The 20334-nt window shown below is 42.5% G+C and overlaps 1 protein-coding gene across 9 annotated transcripts in view; it reads right to left on the bottom strand.

Moving 5' to 3' along the window:
• The window catches only part of FGD5 (FYVE, RhoGEF and PH domain containing 5), a 77252-nt gene extending 71090 nt beyond the window's left edge, over positions 1 to 6162 (bottom strand). For 3 of the 9 annotated variants that reach the window (XM_086846115.1, XM_086846114.1, XM_086846117.1), the window contains exon 1: positions 5053 to 5249. In XM_086846115.1, coding sequence (XP_086702241.1) covers positions 5053 to 5065 — 13 coding nt within the window. In that variant the 5' untranslated portion in view covers positions 5066 to 5249. Of the gene's footprint in view, positions 1 to 4708; positions 5253 to 5890 lie in introns of those variants that run through there. The other 6 variants (XM_023935025.2, XM_023935026.2, XM_086846118.1 and 3 more) reach the window with 5 other exon arrangements.
• Positions 6163 to 20334: the final 14172 nt, after the last annotated feature.

Genomic DNA, 20334 nt, shown 5'->3' with positions numbered 1-20334 from the left:
ATCCACTTAAAAGAAAAACAGCTTAAACAGTTACCCACCTTCCTTCCGCTGATAATTTTCTACAGCTAAAGGATCAAATAATCCTGAGTTTTTCCTTCTGCTACCCTCTGGTCTACTGCCGTTGGAAGAGAACTTATAGTAATGGACCCTGTTCAGACTCTGGTAATAGGCATTGTCATGTCCTTCTCTTACACACTTGTGCCAGCTACTGGTCACTACTGTCTCCTTGCATAGCTCTTTTCCTAACTGCTCTGTTTGTGGATCTTGCCTTTCATGAGGCTCCTTAAACAATTTTTCTTTTTCTTTGGTGGGGGTATAAGGAAGAGGCAGCAGGAGGAGTACAAGTGTTTGTTTAAAAAATAACCCAAAAGAAAGAACAGCTTCTTGCTTTTTATCTCAATTTCATTCTGCCTCAATTTCTGCTTCCTTTGCTATCTGAGCCACTTGAAAGATTCCTGGCTGTAACTTCTAAAAGGACACAATGCAACATTGCACCGTAAGTAATGTGTATGTTCACAAATAATTGTGCATGTTTATTTTAGGATGTATTTTATATTGGAGAGAGACACACCCACCTCATGCTTAAAAGGAAACTCTTGGGGAATACAAATTCCTTTAGACTGCTCCTCCCCTTATTGTTCAGTGCTTCCTTGTACTGACAAGGACCGCTTCCTCTCCTTACCCACCTTCCTTCAGGCAACCCTGCATAGTTCTGTTCCTGCCATGATCCATATGAAATTACATTACATTAGTCTCGTCCTGTCCAAGTTTCTAAGCAGTCAACAGTAGTCTAGCAGCTCACCTGGAATTGATCTCCTGGAATAGCAATCAGCCCACACAGCCTTCACTGTTCAAGTGTTTCTTGGAAACAATATACATTTTGTAGTGTGGTATTACCAGAAACACTGCAACTACCCACTTTCAAATGTTTTCAAATTCAGGATTTCAAATTTAGCCTAGAATTTAAATAAGGCTTATAAGGGACCATACCTACAAAAACACCACCGACAAGAACTAACTAAACACTGAAGCTTCACATTTGCCTGGATATATGTAGACATGTCCCAGGGCCACAGTCTTTGCTAGTGCTTCAAGAAAGTACATAGCTCCACAGTGCCAATACTCCAGCCTTGGCTGATGCTGCAATGCGGTTCAGGCCTCTTTTAAGATGCTGAAAGTAGCTTTTTCTGACCAATGAACTTTTGTGGACCTGTTTCCTTTAGGCCTTTGGCAATAATTCAACTCAGACATGTTAAAATGGGAAAGGCACTGAGGACAGAGGGCAGAATTGCATTGTTCAGGGATTTGCAGAGCTTTTGGGTAGAAGGGACGGGGCAGGTGAAGGGACAATTCTACAACAGCGGGGTGGGACTGCACCAAACCCAGAATCCTGGTAGAAACCAAGTCTTGTCTGCCACTGATTCTGCCCAGGAAGAAGGGATTGAGATCCACAGATGGAACGTGTCTGAGAAACAGGAAGTAGAGCGAGACTATCCAAACGAGGACATCAGAAAGTCTTGTTCAGCTCTGATTAGGATCTTTATAATTTCACATAGCTATAACAGAATGAAGTTAAAACTGATTTTCTAGAAGGTTTTGGTCTAAAGTCAGCAAAAGGTAGACTATACACCTTATTTAATCCTGTAATTAATTGTTCATTTAAAAAATGAAGCCCTTATCTCCAGTTAGTGCTGTCTTGCTTCTATCTCCAGCATTTATTATTGTTTCTTCCATATCATTAATTGTGCAATATTTGGTGCAGAAATAGTTCTCTTTGTTTTACAGCATATAAGTGCGTCACTTACTTCACACTACTCGAGAAAAGCCTGAGATGACAAAAATTATATAAGAAGTGGAAACAGTTGCATGGGAGTCACTTGAAATGGAAAAGATACTCAGACTAGGATTTTCAAACTATGTAGGAGTGCAAGTCTTCCTTTCAGTTGGGATTTCAGTCCAGATTCAGGTACCAGTTTGACCTGAACAGGTATTAGATACTTACATGGCTTTTGAGAATTTGGACTTCAGGAACTTGAAATGCAAGGTCCTGGTCAAAATCAGCAGGCCTTTAAATGCCTCTGAAATTTATGAAAATGGTATTTCATGTTCTTCATAAGTCTGATACTTTTGAGAAACATCTATCCTCTCTTATCAGTATTTGTTCTTGTGACCGAAGGTACTCTGTAGATAGCAAGAGGGCTCCCCAGTGTGAAGACAGACCTATAGTCTGTAGTAAGTGTCCCAACAATTCCCATTTAAATTTTATCATCTTAAAAGTCATGACTGCATTATTAACAGCTGGGCTGTCAAAGCACGCCCCACTCTGCAGAACTAAAATGCTACTATGTACAGTTACAGGAATACATCCTCTATGATTAGATCAATGCATTATGACTCTGGGATATCAGATCAACACCTTATAAATTTCTGTTTCTATATAGCTTTATTGCAGTCATCTGTAAATATAACACAACAGCATAATATCCCACAGTGAAATTCTGCTGGAGAAGGGGAAAAAATCAAAAGGCAATAAAATCAGGAAGGGCTATGTTTCAGTACCAAGAACATCAAGATCCTAAAAATTCTCCCATGTTTTCACTGTCTCTAGTATACTGTACACAGAAGTCTTGCTAGTGGGCTCAGCTATGAAAAATCACATGTACATGACAAAAAATCTTGGTTCTAAACTACTACTATATGTTTCTTTTTAATGTAATTATAAGTGCAATGTTACCAGTTTGGCTCTGTTTTCACAACAGTAACTTAACACTGACACAGACAACGTGTTGTTTTATGTATTGCTTCCTAGGAGCCAAAGAAGATGGTTAAAATTCTCTGACAGGTCCATGTAGCACCTTTTCCTATATCACTTTCAGTAGCAGCTGAAAGAATGTACGGTTTGCTTATATCTCTGAACAACCTGGAATCTAATGTCTGTACATTTTTCTTATGGGCAGCATCATTTCAGCACCTGGCAAAAAATTCCTAGAGGCTGGAAGGTCCTACACATGAGGCTGGTCTAGACTCTTGTCTCTTACCACAAATTTTCTGTGACCTTGGGTGGATTGCTTCATCTCTTTTTTCATATCAGTTCTGCATCTCTGAGGATAATCCGTATCTCCCTTCCTGTCCTCTCTCTGTCGTTATTTTAACTTCTGTGGGATTAAGGCTGCCATATACGCCTGCACATATGACTCTGCTTACAGGTGCTATGCATTACTTACTATAATACAAAGATAGCTAATGCTGGTACCCAAGTTGTACCAGTTAATAAATATCCCTCTCCTTCAGATTCAATAGGAAGTTCTGCTTTGCACTGATGGGGGAGACATTCCTCACATTGTGCAAACATACAAAAAAAACAAAGGCTGAGAAGGGATATGAGCACTCTATAAATACAACCTGGAGGTAAACACCAGAAGAGGAAAAGAACTATTTTTAAGCAAAGGGACAATATAATCACAAGAATAAATGGTGTTGAATCTGGTCTGGAAACCAAGAGTAGCAGGAGAGCTACCTGAAAATTTTTGTTTAGGATATAATTGGAGGAATTAATAAAAGCAGTAGTAACAATGGGTGCCGCTTTTGATAATGAAGGCAGTCCCATTTGGTCCTACGTTCCTGAAAAATAAAAACTTCTAATAAAGTTTAAGTCTTTACAAATGGATACATCCTTACCCTGTACTTCCACTGACAACAGGAGTAGATTAGAGCTGGTCTATTTTAAATAATGGAGAGATGAAGAAAGAGAAGTAGGAGCACCATTGCTAAAGTTATTTTTGGCTGGCTTCATTTTCAAATGAGTTTGAAGGTGAGTTTGAACTCTGGGAGGGACAGAACCCAGTCCGGGCCAGGATCAGAAAATAGAATGGAAATACAACCAGATTTTAGGAAAGTGTCTCACTCCCTACTCCAAAAGGAAAGAGAACCTTTTTACTTTAAACTCAGAGGAGTGGTATGACACACTGATACAACAGTGGAGTGCTGGGTTTGACCTAGAAGAGCTTTTCCAATCCTATGTATCATTGCTTTGGCAAACAATGATTTACAGTTTCCCAACACAGAGCAGTTGTAGGGCAAGGTATCTAGCGGTAAAATCTCTGGGCTTCAGGATATACCCATACATTGCAAGTGAGGTGCCCAATAATATTCACCTGGAACAAGGAAACACAATGGAAAATTTTAGGGCTAACAAAAAAGAGCTGTTGCTCTTCATCCTTAATTCCAGAAGCAGCTTTAAATTTTTCTAAATAACTCCACTTAGCAATAATTATTTCCTGTATTGTTGTTTTTCACATACATGCCTCATCCCTGAAAATCAGAAAGTCTTGGTGAACAGTTTAAAGTTTGCCCCAAATTTCCAGTGGCTTCTTTTTATGTTTTAACTGTTGAACGCCTTGTTCCCTTATTCTGCCTCTTTCACCTCCCCAGTTTTCATCAAGGAAAAATTCTGCAAAGTTAACAGAAAGGAGGAGGAAGAATTTGGGTTTGCCGTAGTGAGCAAATTCTGCAAAAAACATTACCTTTCCCTAGAAATATACTCTTGGAAAGAAAGTCACAGCAAATTCCCTAGAAAAATCGTTAACGGTTTCATGTACCCGAGGTAGTAGTGAGCGCACATCCGTGTCCCTTAGCAAGCACAGCCTTGCCAGTTTGCCAGCCTGGTTGTCCCCGGAGCACCTAACCTCGCCCGCCCTTGATCCCTTACCGGCTGGTCAGGCAATGGGGCACTCAGCCTCGGGGAGCCATTGAGCACTCGCTGGACCGCGGGGAAAAGGAGGGCGGGCCCTGGACAGAGGGTGCCTGGGGGAGAGATGCTAGCCCCAGCGGCACGGCCCAGAATTCGCCGGCCCCGAAGGAGGGATGCCGGGACTAAGGTGGATGAGAGCCCCGGAGGAGCTGTGTCCGGGCAGGGGGTGCTATCCTGGGGATGGGATGCGCCGGCCCGAGGGAAGGAGGGTGCCGGAGGAAGGAAGCCCGCCCGGCGTTTGCCGGCCCCGGGAAAAAGATGTCCAGAAGCAGCGACCCTTCCCGGCGAGTCCGCGCGCTTACCGGCGTTGTTCATCTTCCACCCCAACTTCGCTCGCCGGCTGCTCCGGGCGCTCAGCGCATGGCCCCGGGGGCCCCGCCGCCCTCGCCCCTCGAGGCCGCGCCCGGCCCTACAACCCCTGCGGGGGCACGGGAGCGCAGCGGGACGGCCGGACGCTGGCGGCGGGCTGGGAGAGTGGCGGTGCCGGCCGGGGGCGCGGCCCGTCGAGGGGCGGTGGCGGCGCCGCGGCCCCGCACGGCCGGCGGCGCGCGGGGCCGGGCCGGGCGGGGCAGGACCGACTGCGTGCTGGCAGCGCCCGCCGCGGGGCGACTCGGGGGATCCCCGCAGGGAGCGGAGGGCATGGATGCGGCACGGATGTCCAAGCGCGCGAATATTTAAAGGCGCGGAGGGGTCCTTCGGCCTCCTTTTCGCGTGCCCCTCCTTCGTGTCCCCATTCCCTTTCCACCTCCTTATGGTCTCCCTTTGCGCTCTGCTTGGTCCCCTTCACCCCCTTCTCCGTCTCCTCTCCCTCCCTCCCTCCCTCCCTCCCTCCCTCCCTCCCTCCCTCCCTCCCTCCCTCCCTCCCTCCCTCCCTCCCTCCCTCCCTCCCTCCCTCCCTCCCTCCATCCTTTTCCCTCTCTTCATCCTTTTCCTCCTGCCCATTCTTCCCTTTCTCCGTAATTTCCCCCCTTCCATCTATCCATCCTCAATCTATTCATTCACACCCACGCACACTCCGTTACCCCGAGGAACACGACCGCCCCAGCCTAGGACCCTCCAGGGAAGGAGGCTCGGGGAGGCCCCCACCAAGCCCCGGGCGTTTTCCCCTAACCGGGAGCATCTCTGCAGAGCCGACAGCACCTGCTGCTGGAAGCGGGATCTGAGTGCAGAGGAGCCAGGCACGGTGCTTCGCATACAAACCACGCTTGCTCAGAGCAGTTTCAGGCAGCTGCAGGCTGCCGTCTGCAGCCCTTTCCCATAAGCCAGCATCTGCCTCAACGAGCTTAATGCAGGCACCTAGTTTTCGGGCTGGTAGCAGTACTAACACCCAAACAAAATCGGATTGCCCCCCTTCCTCTCAATGGAGGCATAATACTGACTTGTTGCGTTTCCCAATGCTATCACACGTAAGCACAACTTGGCAGATTTCCTTCCCCTGACAAAGAAATCTCAGGAGGGCTGAACTGACCTCAAGATTCGCTTCCCTAGTCGGGGAGGGACCCTTCCTTCCCAGAGCAGGACGGCTGTTTGCAGCAAGCCCAGAGTCCTTCGGGCCAGCAGGCTCGGTATGGGGAGAAGTAGCGTATTGTGCCTGTCCAATTCCAAGTGAGGGCGCGAAGCTGTCAGTTCTTGCTTTGACATTTTGAATCCCCCAGGAAACCATGACAATTGCTAACACTATCCAGAAAAATGTCATTTTAAATGCCGTTCTGTTTTTGCAAAGGGCCTAACAACTAACATCATCCTGCTGGCAGGTGCTTTATAGTATGGGAAAAGCTCTTTTTCTTGACCTTTCAAAGTGGTCTCATTGTGATTGATAGGGTGTGGGGTGCCTTGCACTGTAGTGCACATATCTCTCAAGAGAGAAAGCAAGTAGTGAGGAAAATGGGAATGAAACCCTTTTTTCTGTGGACTTCAGTGTCTCCCACTGAGGCTGGTATCCAGGAATGCTGGGTTGTGGATCTCTAGAGAACCCTGGCTGAATCACTATGGCTCTAAGCATGCATTTGCAATCCTGCATGGTTTTGGAGATGGATAAATTCACAGCAGCATCTTATGCATTACTACTCTGATATAAAGGCCTATGTATTCCCTCACAGCATAATGTGTCTGGTCTGTGCCCTGGTGCAGGGAACGAAATGGGTTTCCCTGGTCCATCTGTGACCAGCTGTCATGCAGCCTTCTCTCATCTTCATGTGTTGGTTCCTGATTTTATTCTTGCCACCTGCAGCCTTGATGTCTGTGTCAAGCAACATAAACAGCATGTCAATAGAATGTGGCGTGTGAAATAGCTTCAAGAATACAATTTCATATCTTTCAAAAGGTGGGAAAAAGTTTGTGGGACACAATGGAAAAAGAATGCACAGCTTAAGAAAATCTAGCACAGTACAAGTGATTTGGAAAAAAATATTCCTTAAGTATGTTTTCCAGGAGAATAACTTTTTGGTTATACAGCAGCAAAAACTAAATGGTAGGGAAAGGGGCATCAGGAAAGTAAGAAACATGTTTTCATAGAAGAATTGAGAATGTTGGCTGCATAATTTGGGGGAATTTCCTAATAAATTGAAAAACATAGTCTGGATTGCAAAGTTTTCTCATACCCAGGTCCATGATGGAAAAATGCTTAAATATGTTACTATCAAAACAAAGTCATTGTAAAAGAGACTTTGCAAATAGACTAGATGGTCTTGTAATTAATGTATTACTTCTATAGTGCCCTTCACACAAAATCTTTTTTGGTCTCCCGTAGGTCAAAGAACCATGATACTTCATAGGTTTTGATCCAAACAATTGAATTGTGCAAAATTTCACTTATTCTGTGGAAGCAGCTGCACACTCCAGCAGAACCCTGTACTTAATGACAAGGAGACAACTCCTGGTCCAAACATCATGCCATTAGCTCAAACCCTGGCTGAGGGACTTAGTTCTGTAGAGGCTGAGTGCTTCTCACAAGTTTCTGACTGCCTGTGCTCAGATCCGCTTCCTTATGCGAAGGGCAGGGTGCCAGGGTACCTCCAGGAGCTGCTGACTCCGTTCTTTCTTCAGATCTGATTGGTTTGAACGTTGAACTGCTTTGTGGTGGTTAAAAATGTCACCAACACACTGCTACAAGGTAATATACTCTTCACCAAGGAATGTATTCTTGAGCAGTTCAGACCATTTTTGGGCTCCGAGAACTACTGCATGGGCAATTAGACTACAATTTGGGCTCAACAGGAAAAATCCCCGAAAATCTGTACAACTGAGGTATACTTGGTAAGCAAAAGTCTTATATTCTTTTTAATATTAGCCTAAAAGACAATCCAGGGTGTAATTTCTTGTACTGAAATGATGAAAAGCTGTGAGAATTTGGTAGCTAAAGACAAACAAAAACCATGAAAGAACTGCTTGAAATATGTCTGTTTACTCTGTAATCCTATCGAAAAACAACTGGCAATGATCTGTTTTAAAAATGGAAGAATGAGAAGGTGAACGCATGTGAACATGTTCAGGAGATGCTTAAGGGTCAAATCAATCTTTGCAGCCAGAAGAGGAATCTCTGCCTTTGCAAGCATATCCTGCAATTAAGGTTTTAAAGGGTGGAGTCCACACCACATAACACATTCCTTGAAGCAAGCAGAGTTCAGAACTGAAAAATAATTTTCTCCAGGGAGAACCCATGACTTACTTGATGAGAGGTGAAATTGACACATCTTGAATCATCTATTGCAATAAATGAAGCATATACTTCAAAAATGATTCTGACTAATTTTTAATAATGAGATGTCTTTTAACAAAGGATTACATAGCATAATAGGGATTAACATAACCTAACTACCCATCTGACAAATGTTATGAATTTAAAACTCAGATGAACGTTCTAGGTTTATAGGTCCCCATCCAGCAGATGTTTTAAGTACTTGTTTAAATCTCAGCAAGTGCATATAATCTGTTTTAAGTAGGGTTACTCCATATACTTGAGTGCCTTGTTAGCTCAGAGTGATCTAGCATGGTGGAGTCTTACTCTTTTATCATTGTAACATAAGCTAGCACTCTTCCGACATTTTAATGGAGCTCTGCAGAGTCTGTCTATTATAATACCCTACCTATGCATCCTAATTGTTATTTTGAAACCTTTTGATGTTATACTATAGAGGTGTTTGCCAAGATGAGGTCTGCTTCTTTATTATCTGTCTTTCAGGGCATTTTACATTAACTTTCACCCTCCTGTCTCTTTTTCTTTAGGGTTTATAGGTTTGGATTTTGGGGTTTGGAATTTGTTTTTTCACTATTTTGGTGTCAGTGGCCTTACTAAAACAAATTTTCTGGCATTGAATTAAAACTACTTTGGCGGGGGGGAATGGTGTTTGACCTCAAAATGACTGGGCTAAACTTCTTAGTTTCTAGTGGGTAGAATTTCGTAAACCAGCATTGCTTTATAAATCTTTATATGAATCTGGTCTTAGTTGCCTGAAAGATCAGACATTTTCATATTGTTTGATATTACCTAGTGCATTCCAGCTGGTAGTATGCCACCCAAGAAACCACAAAACAGAGAGAAATGGTTCAACAGCCAATCTCTCTTGGTGACTTGGCAAACCCAAAAGTGTAGATCTATAGCACAGGATATATAGGGTAGCTAATCCCTTGTGTTTCTCTTTTTAAGTGTGCTTGGGACATCTGGAAGGCTGAATGTGTAGGGGAAAATCGTTATATTGGCATGGATTAATGCTGATCAGGCCTACTTTAACATTATTCTACAAAAGCACTTCAATTATTACAGTAAAGTGGTGCTGTGCACCACAAAATGTGAATAATTTACTAAAGCAGGATGAAAAAAAGTGCAGATGTTTTAATAACCACAAGCATTCCTTGAGAAGTCAGATAAATTGAAATGAAAAATATGAGCAGCTGTGATGAGCTCAGTATAGTAATAGGCAAATACAGTAAATACTGACAGGTAAACACTTTTCAGTTATTCATCTTTGCTGTGATATAGTTATCACTGGAGCCAGATATCGTTGCTATCTGGTAACAAATTCCCATGTCTGTGGAACTGTCTATTGTCTTTCAGTGACTGGCATGTCATCTCTCAGACTTTCTTGGTTTCTTTATCCTCTCTGCTCAAAAGACTGACTGACACCAAATCAAGTTCAGAGACGGAATGGTAGGGAGTGCTGTAGTGAGAGTCCTGACCAGTCAGTAGTCCCCAGTGGCCCGGGGAACCACAAGAGATGTGCTGCTTTAGAATTGGGGTTGCATTGGCAGGATGTGTCAAATTTGTAGTTCTGTAGCACTCCAAGTTTCTTCAGCGTGACGTTAATACTCTCTTGAGAGTCCTTGGTACAGAAGGAAGTTGAAGGACCATAGCTCAGATGGTGATCTCAAAGATGATTGGTGAACATTTCTTTGAAAGACAGAAGTTAAAATGAATGGTGTCAATCCTTGACCCTGCAGGAGCCCATTGTCTGGCTATTATAGAAGTGTCTGAAAGCAAAGCTTGTTTGTGTCAAAATTTGACAGCATTATCTGCTCATCTCAGTGCAATGCTGGCATTTAAAGGTAATTTTTCAATTTTTTGAGCACTAGTGTACCTTTTCTGACAGTTTGCTTGCTGCCTTCACTCTACATTTGTATTCTTCTTTATATCAAAACTTACTGCAAAGAGTAAGTTGAATATATGTCATAGCCTTGGCCCCTGATTTTTTACATCCTCATTAAAGGCAAGAGAAGCCAAATGAAGACAAACATGAAGGGAGTGGAGAGGAAAAGAAGAATGGGAAAATATAGCTACATGATGAGCATGCTGTCCCATACAAGCAGTTTGTTGGTTTGCACCATACATTTTTTCACGGCACTATTTTGCAATAAAAGAGAAGGGATTACAGTTACCAGTTATTAATGACTAACACCACAAACATGCTGTCCATTACCTAGAGAGCTCATTTCAGACTACAGGAGATACTAGATTTTGAAAGATCGTTGCTGTATACAGACCCCAGCATGCTGTAGGAGAGGGAGGCTACAAGGATAGTGTCATCAGTTCCTGGGAAACTAGTTTGTGATTTTATTCCTCACAAAGGAATACAATTGTGAAATACTCCAAATATATCTTTGACTCTCACTTGATCAAATGAACATCTGATTACTTCTCTCACCATTCTCGGTAAAGCACCAGTCCTCTTAGGATGGGATTTATGTGTTTCCATTCAGGCTCACGGGGCCATCAAGGTTCCTCTGATGCATCAAGTTTATGAGCTTTTTAATGCTTAGTATAGTTGTAAGAAAAGAATATTTGTAGTCAATTGTGCAAAATCTAAGAAACCCCACATTCGGGTCTACTCATTGCTCACTGCCATGGAAATTTTCTTTGCTACTTAACTGCCCAGATACCTAATTCTCATGTCCCGGCTCAGTTTTTGCCAATGTCTCACTCAGGTATGACTTCATTTAATGTAACTTAGCTTGGGCAACTATGTGTCTGGAAACGTCTCTCTTTACTCAATGGCGTGTGACGTTTCTGCACTCCAAAGCACTTGGTGTCTGTATTTGGAAAACGTCAGTACAGCTCTACTGGCAACAAACAGAGAAGTAGCTGAAAGTACACTTGTATGGATTGGCTTACTGCAGTTACTTGTTTTCCTCCGGACTTTCATGCCCTTGCAGATGCTGTCCATTACATAAAGAAAGGAGAGGAAATAGCATCACAAAGAATCAAATGATGAGCTGGGAGCTGAAGGATGGCATACAGATGCTTCAAACATCACTCAAAATAACCAAGTATAAGTGAGGAGCAATACCTTTGAGGGTCAAATGTGATGCAGGTGTAAAATTGATGTCAGTGAAATAAAAATTGGTTGCCAAGTCAAAAAGTCTGAGACTTGGCTTAAACAAACTCATCAGCACTGGGGACAGAGCTGAATTTCAATTCTTGAAGTCAGAAGTCAGTAAACCCTCTTGCTAAATTTAATTTGAAAAAGGGGGGGAAGAAACCTCACCCAGCTGGAGAAATTTTGACTTGTTTCCTGTGTGAGATGGGACCATGCATTTGATACCCCCCAATAAATGCAATGGAAGTGGGTCATCAACAAGATAAAAGGTTACAGCAATGATGGTTACTCTGAGCATTGTTTTGAACTACAACAATTAATTACACACCTCATTTTATCATGGCTATGCACTGGGTGCAATCTGTTGTATGAGAGCTACATATAGGGAGGAAGACAAACGCCCATTTCCTCTCAGTGTTTGGATTTGTTTTGGTCTTGCGCCAGTGAAAGTCTTAGTCCAGGCACCTTCCACCACAAATCCTCACTTTAGCTGTGGAACCTACTTGTCACTAGGGCCTTTTTTACTAGGCTGTCGTAAACTTTGGCTGCATTGATTAGCACAGCCACTGACCCAGAGTGGGGCTGGCAGCTGCATTCTCCATTTCCTGCCCAGGCATCTGCTGTCTGATTGGAGGAAAGTGGTTCTTAAACCTTCTTCAAAACAGGAAACTTCTCTTCTCCCTGCTTCCTGAGATACAGGAACCGTCTCCGAAGCAACCCATCGACAAAGACGCATATTAACTAGTGGGGTGCTATAACAGATACAGTGGGAGTTCATAATTCAAGCCATAACCTATCCTGAAAGCTTGGAAACTGCCTCTTTATGCATCGCTACTCTCTGTGCCTACACTGATGCCTCATTAAACAGTCTGGATGTTAATTAGCAGATGATAATTCTATCAGCTGGAAGCATTTGTAAACAATTTTCATCTTCATGATTAAATATTGATTTTGTGCAACCAATCTCTGGAACATAAATTTGTAATGTTGCCCCTCTAACTTTGCATTGGAGAGGTGACTGAACATAGCAACATTGCCACTCTCTCTTTCTAATTTTTTAATGACAGTACAAGCATCATTTGACTAAAAATTATTGATATCTCATGCTTTGCTTATTGAGTAGTTTCCCACTTATGATCAAGCCTTCTTTAATAGTCAGAAGTGGAGCTTTCAGCAAGTCACTTGCAGTTTAAATGCAGTCCATTGTAGTCTCGGAGAAAACGACATGCATGCTTATAGTTTCCAGTTTGCATCACTGAAGGCCTGTCACTAACACAGCCAGTGAAGCATAGCTGAAATTAATATAAGCTTCTGTAATTCTGCATTCATAGAGAGTGTCAAAATTTTTAACCTAAAGTTCTGATTTGGTGGCTTCTTTTAAAGTTCTGATTTGATTTTGGCTCCTTTTAAAGGAGCCTGAAGGTCAGCTGTATCTGATAGGGGGTTAAAGTGGACTTCAGAGCATAGGGACAAATGCAATAGATGAAAATGATAGACAGTGAGAAATCTTTGTTCTTATTATTAGGTTTGGACATAAATTCTACCTACACGACCATCTTTTCACGGCAAATGCAAAGCCCTTCTCAGCTCCACCCATAAAACCGAGCAATTTGGATGTCTGAGTAATTTTCCTGGTGTCAGGCTTAAGGAAATAGAGCAGTAGGATATAGCAACATTCAGAAGTCACCCTTTCCTTTGCATTCAGCTACTTTCTCACCAAATACTTCCTGACAGTAGAGTGCTACAATGGAGAATACCCTCAGACTGTCTAATTTCCTGCCAGCAAGCTATGCTGTTGATCCTAGAGTGGCTGCCTTCAAAATCTAGATTAATTATTTTGCCTATGACTGTACCTCCGGTAATCAGCAGGTAATGGGGGAAGCTGTTACGTACTTGTGGCTCATGCCTGCTGTAATCCAGGCCACCTGAATTGCCAGTAGAGATAGAGATGCCTTGCAGCAGAAGGGTTTCTCATTGTTTCTGTGATTTTCATACATACAAAAGCCTGTCCTTTCACTGCAAGTGATTTTTAAAGGGAGAAGCAAAGTTTGCCAAGAGAATCAATTTATCTTGATAAATTGACTGATCTGGGTCATAAGGCAGACAAGCACACCTTCAGTCCTCTCACCAAAGTACGGGAGAAAGCAGTATGTTTTAAGCTAAATACAAGCTGTATGTAACTTTTCTTGTTTTAGCCTAGTCATAAAGGTAAGAATGTAATGAGACACAAGCTTGCTGCTTTGGTCTTCCCAGTTCATGGGTGTTTCTATTGATTGTTCTTTGGAGGAAAAAATTTAAACCTAGCTCTTCAAATGTGATGTTATGCTGCATGAGGAGAGGTAATACAAGAGCGGTATGATCAGAATAGGGAAACATTTTTCACAGTGACCTGGATTGGGAAACAAACTGCTTGTGATATAACTACCCCTCTGGGCCAGTTATGCTGGGATCCTTATTTGGGATGAAAAAGATGAGAAATGCCCAAAATTTCCTATTTTGAGCACCTCCCTCCTTATTTCTTTAGTCTCTCTCATAAGCAGCCAAGGTCATATTTTTCTGTTCTTCCATGTCTGGAGGAGTCCGAGTGGTTCCAGGGTGTTATTCCACGTTCTGACTGCAGTGCAAGTCAATGTGCTTCAAGTGGAAGTGCACGTGAGGAAGGATGTGAGGCATTCCTGCAGTTCTAACTTTTCTCCAAGCCAGACAATTAACTTTTTGAGCTTGCTCTTGAGCACTGGTATGGATGGCAAGAAGCTCCACTAATACCGATTGTAACTTGGTGAGTAAGCAACACAGGATGCATGAAAGCCTTACGGAACCAATGCACTCAGGAATGTTCCTCATGTGGAACATCAAAACTGAAATCTCTTTCTTCTGCCTGGCACAGCTTTGCCTCTAGCAAGCATTTCTAAGTAATTACAGCTGTTTAAGGGTGTAAAGATTCCTTTAATCCCTAATTTTGACATTATGTTTCATTTCACTGAATTTTCTCTGTGGACGGTATCTGAGCAGCCTACTTTGGAGCACTTCTTTGATGTCCTCTTGGCAGAATTGCCAAATAAAAATTGTTCCTGAATGAATCAGTCCCCAGTTATATATTTTGAACATTTTTAGGCATCACCAGGAGAAGAATGTGTACACAGCCACAGGAAAGTGTTTGTACAACCATTCTGTCAAAGCAGAGCAAGAGTATCTTCTGCCCATTTTGTGGCAGTACTTTCAGAAGCATTGAGCCCTAAAACGAATGAAACTTGACTTCTCATTAATTTGTGTCATTCATGGTTGCCTTTCAAGCGGAACATAGTGTGAAGTCTGATTTAATGATCTTGCCTGTAGCTGGGCTGTAAGTAAAAAAACTTTCTGAGTTCCCTAGTGTCTGATAAAGTCTCTCTCCTACTGCAGTTTCTCCTGTATTGATTCCTCTTCTCTTGTCTACATGCCAATCCCAAACTTCATTGAAGAACATCAAAAGGAGAGTAACAAAGTTCAGCTGAAGGAATTTTAATGTGGAGGGCTGAAGCGACAAGACACACGACAATTGTACATGCTGGGTGGTAGCATTTATGAGCCTTTAAAGCTGGGTCAGGGCTCCTATAGTCCACTTCTGATCCAAGCAGAGAAAAAAGGACAAAATTTAATCAGGTGACAATATTTAAAGCTATTTAATTTTCTTAAGTGTTTTGATTCATGAGGACAGAAAAGACACAATAGTACCTCATTATTTATATTCCTTTGAAGCAGTTTGCCTCTCCCTACTCCCTTTTGTCATATATTCGTTAATGTAATTGATTCTAATAAGGAAGATAATGTCATCATTAGCTATATCCTTTTTCAGTGCATGTAACCAGGAGACTTCCACACATTCTTAGCCTGCACCATTTTTCAGATTGTTTTGTCAGAGCTACGGAAGCACTAGCTTATATAATCTCAATGTGGATAAAAGTAACTTTTTTTCCCTAAAATTAGGATATTGGTTTGTTTGTTTGTTTTCAGGAAGCTAGAAAACATTTTACCTGAGTTTTCATCACTCTAAGACATCTCTATTTTTGTGTAGCCATGGCAGAACCACACACTTTCCATGATTTTTGTATTCCTTAGTTAAGACAACAGTGATAAAACCATTATGTACTGGCGTGATTATAGATGATTATTTCCTATCATTAAAACAGAGATACAGAGGCCTGTTTAAATTTCTTCTTTTGCTCTGCATACTTTTTCACTAAATTAAAATTCAAGTCATGCTAGTTCTGGGGCATTTTTTGCAGATCGACATATTTTCTTCCTGTCATAATGAAGGATTCTTCAAAGTCTTGTGAAGTTCTGTGGTTTCAACATAGTGGGCACTGAGAAAACTATGTGGGGAAATTAAGAAAAAGAATTTGTTCTAGCAATTTTTTTCTTCCTTTCTCGGGCACCTCTTAGTGGGAGAAGAGTTGAAACCCATTTTTGCAGATCCTGTTGAGCACTGGTACGGAAGGACTCTGAAAACAAGTGTGTTACCTTTGGGAGGAACTCTCTGCTCTAAGCTGAAAAGGGAAGGGAGCCAGAGAGGCTGGGAAGAAAGAGGTCTGTTGCTAGAGGTCAGTGTGAACTGTGAAGGGGGTTTTGCTCCTAGTTCACAACACCATCCTGGACCCTGAGACCTGCCAGACTGCTTACATTAAGTGAGGGAAAGGTTGGCTTCGACTGAACTGTGCTTCTGGTGGATTCTACAGAGACCTCCCCCACTGTAGATCCTTGTCCTGGGTTGATTATGATGTTAAATTGTATCCCCATTCGTCCACCTAAACCAGACACAGATTTTGTATTCTTAAAATTTCATCTAAGAGTAAAAGTGAGTGTTGAAGAAGCACCAAGTCTGTTATCAGACTGTACTTGCTCCCCCCACGCATCGGGAGTTTTGACTACAGCACAGACAGACAACAAGACACAGATCGCCTTGGCTTTCCAACTAGCCGGAGCAGAGAGGTCTTCCTGGACTGTTTTCTTTCCCTTTTTCTGAAACGAATCGAACCTGCCCTGGACTGGGGACTCGGGGGAGCACCGGGAGCTTGCACCCGTGGACTACCGGGAGCCCAGCCTGGGCAGCGACATTTTCCAGCGCCAGAGGGACTGATAACAGAGCCAACACCCCCAGGAAAGAGACCCTCTGAAGTTTGTCATCTCTTCTGAACGGAGAGAGGTTTTGTAATTTGATATCGTTCATTCTTGTGCTGGGTAGTGCTATGCCTGTGAAATAAACAGGTTTTTTCCACTTCTCTCAGAGAAATCTCTTCCCGAACCGGTTGGGGGGGTGGGAGAAAAGGGCCACGTGGGTTTGCTTCCCGGGGGGAGCCCCATTGGAGGTTTTCTCCCAGATTTGCCCTAAACCAGGACAATCCTTCACCCTCCAAAACCAGGACCTTTCTGAGGGCAGTCTGCCAGGGCTCCTACTGCTCCACCTACTGCGAATGGTGCGCACACAGCCTGTCTCTGCCTATGTACCCATCCTCGGCTGATTATCTAGACATTATTTACAGCACCTGGATAAATGAGTGCGTTTTAAAGTTATCTTCTCTATGGTTAGCTTTGGTGACATCTGTTCATGAAAAGGGAAGACTTTGACTCAACAAGGGGCAAAAATATACTGGATAATACTGCAGATCTGAGTGGCGAAAAACCTAATCAACTTTTAGGGAGCAGTAAAAAATCCAACAAAATCAGCAAATTAAAAACATGTTTTTCATGTTTTTGAACTTTGAAGGGACTTACAATGTCCTCTGTTTTTATGAAAAAAGGACCTATTTGCTCCTGGCTTTTAAAAAGAGAGTGTTATTTTGTACATGTTTTGCCAACAGCTGATAAATATTTCTGCAGATGGACTTCTAAGAGAAAAACATGTTTTTCTGTCTCTACCAGCTTTTTACTTCCTTGTTTTACACAATTGCAAGAGAGAGAATGAACAGTGAGGAAGGTGGGTGTAGTTGTGCCTATTACTATATGTCATTTTTGCCCCACATCCAGTTTTGTTTACAGATATAAGACATAGCAAAACATGTTTTTCTTCATCCGGAAAGTAAATTTTGTTTTGCTGCTCACTTATATTGCAGTTAGATTATAATTGTAACAGGGTGTCCTGTAACAAATACCTTGGTTCTTTTTAAACACATGTACAACATCAGGGTGAGCTTTTTCTTAATATATATGACATAGATATACCAAATGCAACTATAATTAGGGATGCTAATTATAGCAGTGTAAGACCTTATTAGGTCTTAAGTACTGCTCATGACCACACATTCTAGAAAACCAGTATGTAAATGTACAAACATATATTATGGAGTGTGTATGAAATTTTCAGATGCAGTTAGTGGGCCTAAATGCTTCAATTTCAAAATGTTTCCATCCTGAGCTGCAGAAATGTTGTCTTACAGCTGTAGTGGCAGCTGTAGGTACTGTGGATGTTAGTGGACTAAAAATCTTTAATTGGCTTTGCAAAAAAGTGAAGAATCTTCATTTCAGAGGCCACTTAGAAAGTACCTTTATGGGTGTTTTCTGCTTTTAAATTCTTATTTGAATTTATGTATTATATCTAATTAAAATATTTTGGCTTCACGGTGGAGTGATACGAGTGAATAGAAAATTATATGACTCTAGACGTAGCTATTGCTTTACATTACCCTGGAAAGCCATATGACCACAAGGGATCCTGTGCACATAAAACATAGCTATTTTGAATTTTAACAAAGGTGAAAGTGAAATAAAATCTAGGGGCTTAACAAACCTGTTGATAGCGTAGTAGGTGTTGGTGAAATAAAGATACTTAGTCTGGCTTGACAGTTTGTCAACAGACATTTCAATCTGTCCTAAACACTGAATACAGTGTTACATATCATTCCCTGTTACCTGCAGGGGAAACAACTGTCATCTGTCTTCTTCAAGAGATTGTGCCAAAAATGAAAAAATTTCAACATTGATAGTGACATCATGCTAGCCAGTGTGTGCTTTACAAAGGGAAACCCTTCTCTTAATTGAGTGTTGGAAGAACCAAAATTTTCATGGGGACTGTTAACCTGGAAGCTGCTGTGAGTTGCTTCCTGTCTAGCTCCACATTGCAAAATGTGTTTCTTCCAGCTGTCAGGGGAATCTCTTGGGATGCCACATAACTGCATGGTGCCACTGAATGGAATTAAGGCAGTTTGTAAAATACAGGAGAGGAATGCCTAGACAGGCAAAGTAGCTTGTGACCATCACACATATTGTGCTTTTGCCGAGGGACTGGCTTACACACTGCTCAGTTTGCTCTGTTGGGGGTATTACTGTAATGGACAGGTAGACAAATTCTTTGGATTACGTAGTATGTGACTGAGCAGGCCATCTGTTATTTTACCTAAGTCTACATGTTGCACCACTGCTATCACTGACTGCTAAGCAGTGCTCACAGAGCTCATTGCCACTTCTTTAGAAGGTCTGCTGTTCATTTTAATGCGTCCATTTTCCATGGGAGACATTGCATCTTTTTGCTTCTTTTCATTCTGGTTGTCTTCCTCTTGCTTGGATGCTTTTGGGAGGGCTGGAAAGGTCTATACCAATTCCCTGGTACATGACTTGCATTGAATGCAGCATTTTGGCAGGGAGTTTTCCACCCAAGAAGACAACAGAGACAGGCAGCGAGGACCACTGTCTTTCCCTGACCAGGGAGACACATACTACTGAATAAGTAACCGCTGGTGAGCACTACAGTAACAAAACTGCTGCCTTTGCGCACTGACTTAATATTGTGTTTTTTTACCTGGGGGAGAGTTCTGGGAAAACAACAGAAGTCTCCTCACTCAAAACCCCAGCACTGCTGTGTAATTATTTCCTGGATAAAATTAGCTTCCCATTTTCAGCCCCTCTCCAAAAGAGCTTCCAGATCCCCCTGTGAAGCTTTGACTTTGGCAGGCTCAGGAGACCAGTACTGCTTTACCCTGTCTGCCATGGATAGAGAGCCCTGGGCCTCGCAGGCACCCTGACACTTCACATCCTGTGGGCACTTGGCCCTTCAGGCTTGTGCCTGGGGTCATCAGCCCCCAGCCCAGCCCCTGCTCAGCAGCTGTGGAGCAAAGGAGTGCAGCTGTTTCTGGGGCTGTCCGGCAGGGCAAGCCTTCGGTTTGGTAGAGACGAAAGAGACTGCCCGTGTTAGCTTGAATGTATGAGTACAGCTGCCGTTTATTGCCTTGTTTTTCAGGGAAAGCCTTCAGTATGTTCAGAGACTCAGGGAATTTCCACTATTTTTCTCAGCACTCCCTCCACCCCCTTGGCCTTCAGACACACACATTGTGTTGTTTTGACGTAATTTCAAGCAAATATTTTGCCACCGAGAGGCAGTGCAGGGTCACAGAGGTCCTCCAGGCTTGGGCTTCAGGCTTTCAGACCTCCCCAGTAAACAATAGCTCTATAACTCATTAAAACTCCCTTTTGATTACTTTTTCCTGTTTCTGATTGTTTTGTAGCAGCAGGGGTGGATTCCACACTCAACAAACTTCTTTTTCCTGCTGCTAAATTTAAATGTCTCTCAACTGAAAAGATTTGCTAATCTCTTTGGCAATAACTCCATCAAATAGAAATTACCACTTTAAACAAGATTTAGACTGTTTTGGAATGCTTCAAGGGAACTGTGACTTGATTTTGCAGAATAATTTTCATATCTAGGATTTTTTTTTAACTCTCTTCTTTTTTTCAGACAGAAAAGCTACCCAGATGCTAGTACCTTCTCTGTTGGTTACTGTACCCTCTTCATTCTCAGATTTACTA

Source organism: Cyanistes caeruleus, chromosome 11 (genome assembly GCF_971803275.1).
Source record: "Cyanistes caeruleus chromosome 11, bCyaCae1.hap1.1, whole genome shotgun sequence".
Taxonomy (NCBI): domain Eukaryota; kingdom Metazoa; phylum Chordata; class Aves; order Passeriformes; family Paridae; genus Cyanistes; species Cyanistes caeruleus.
This window is presented reverse-complemented; position numbering and strand designations above follow the sequence as displayed.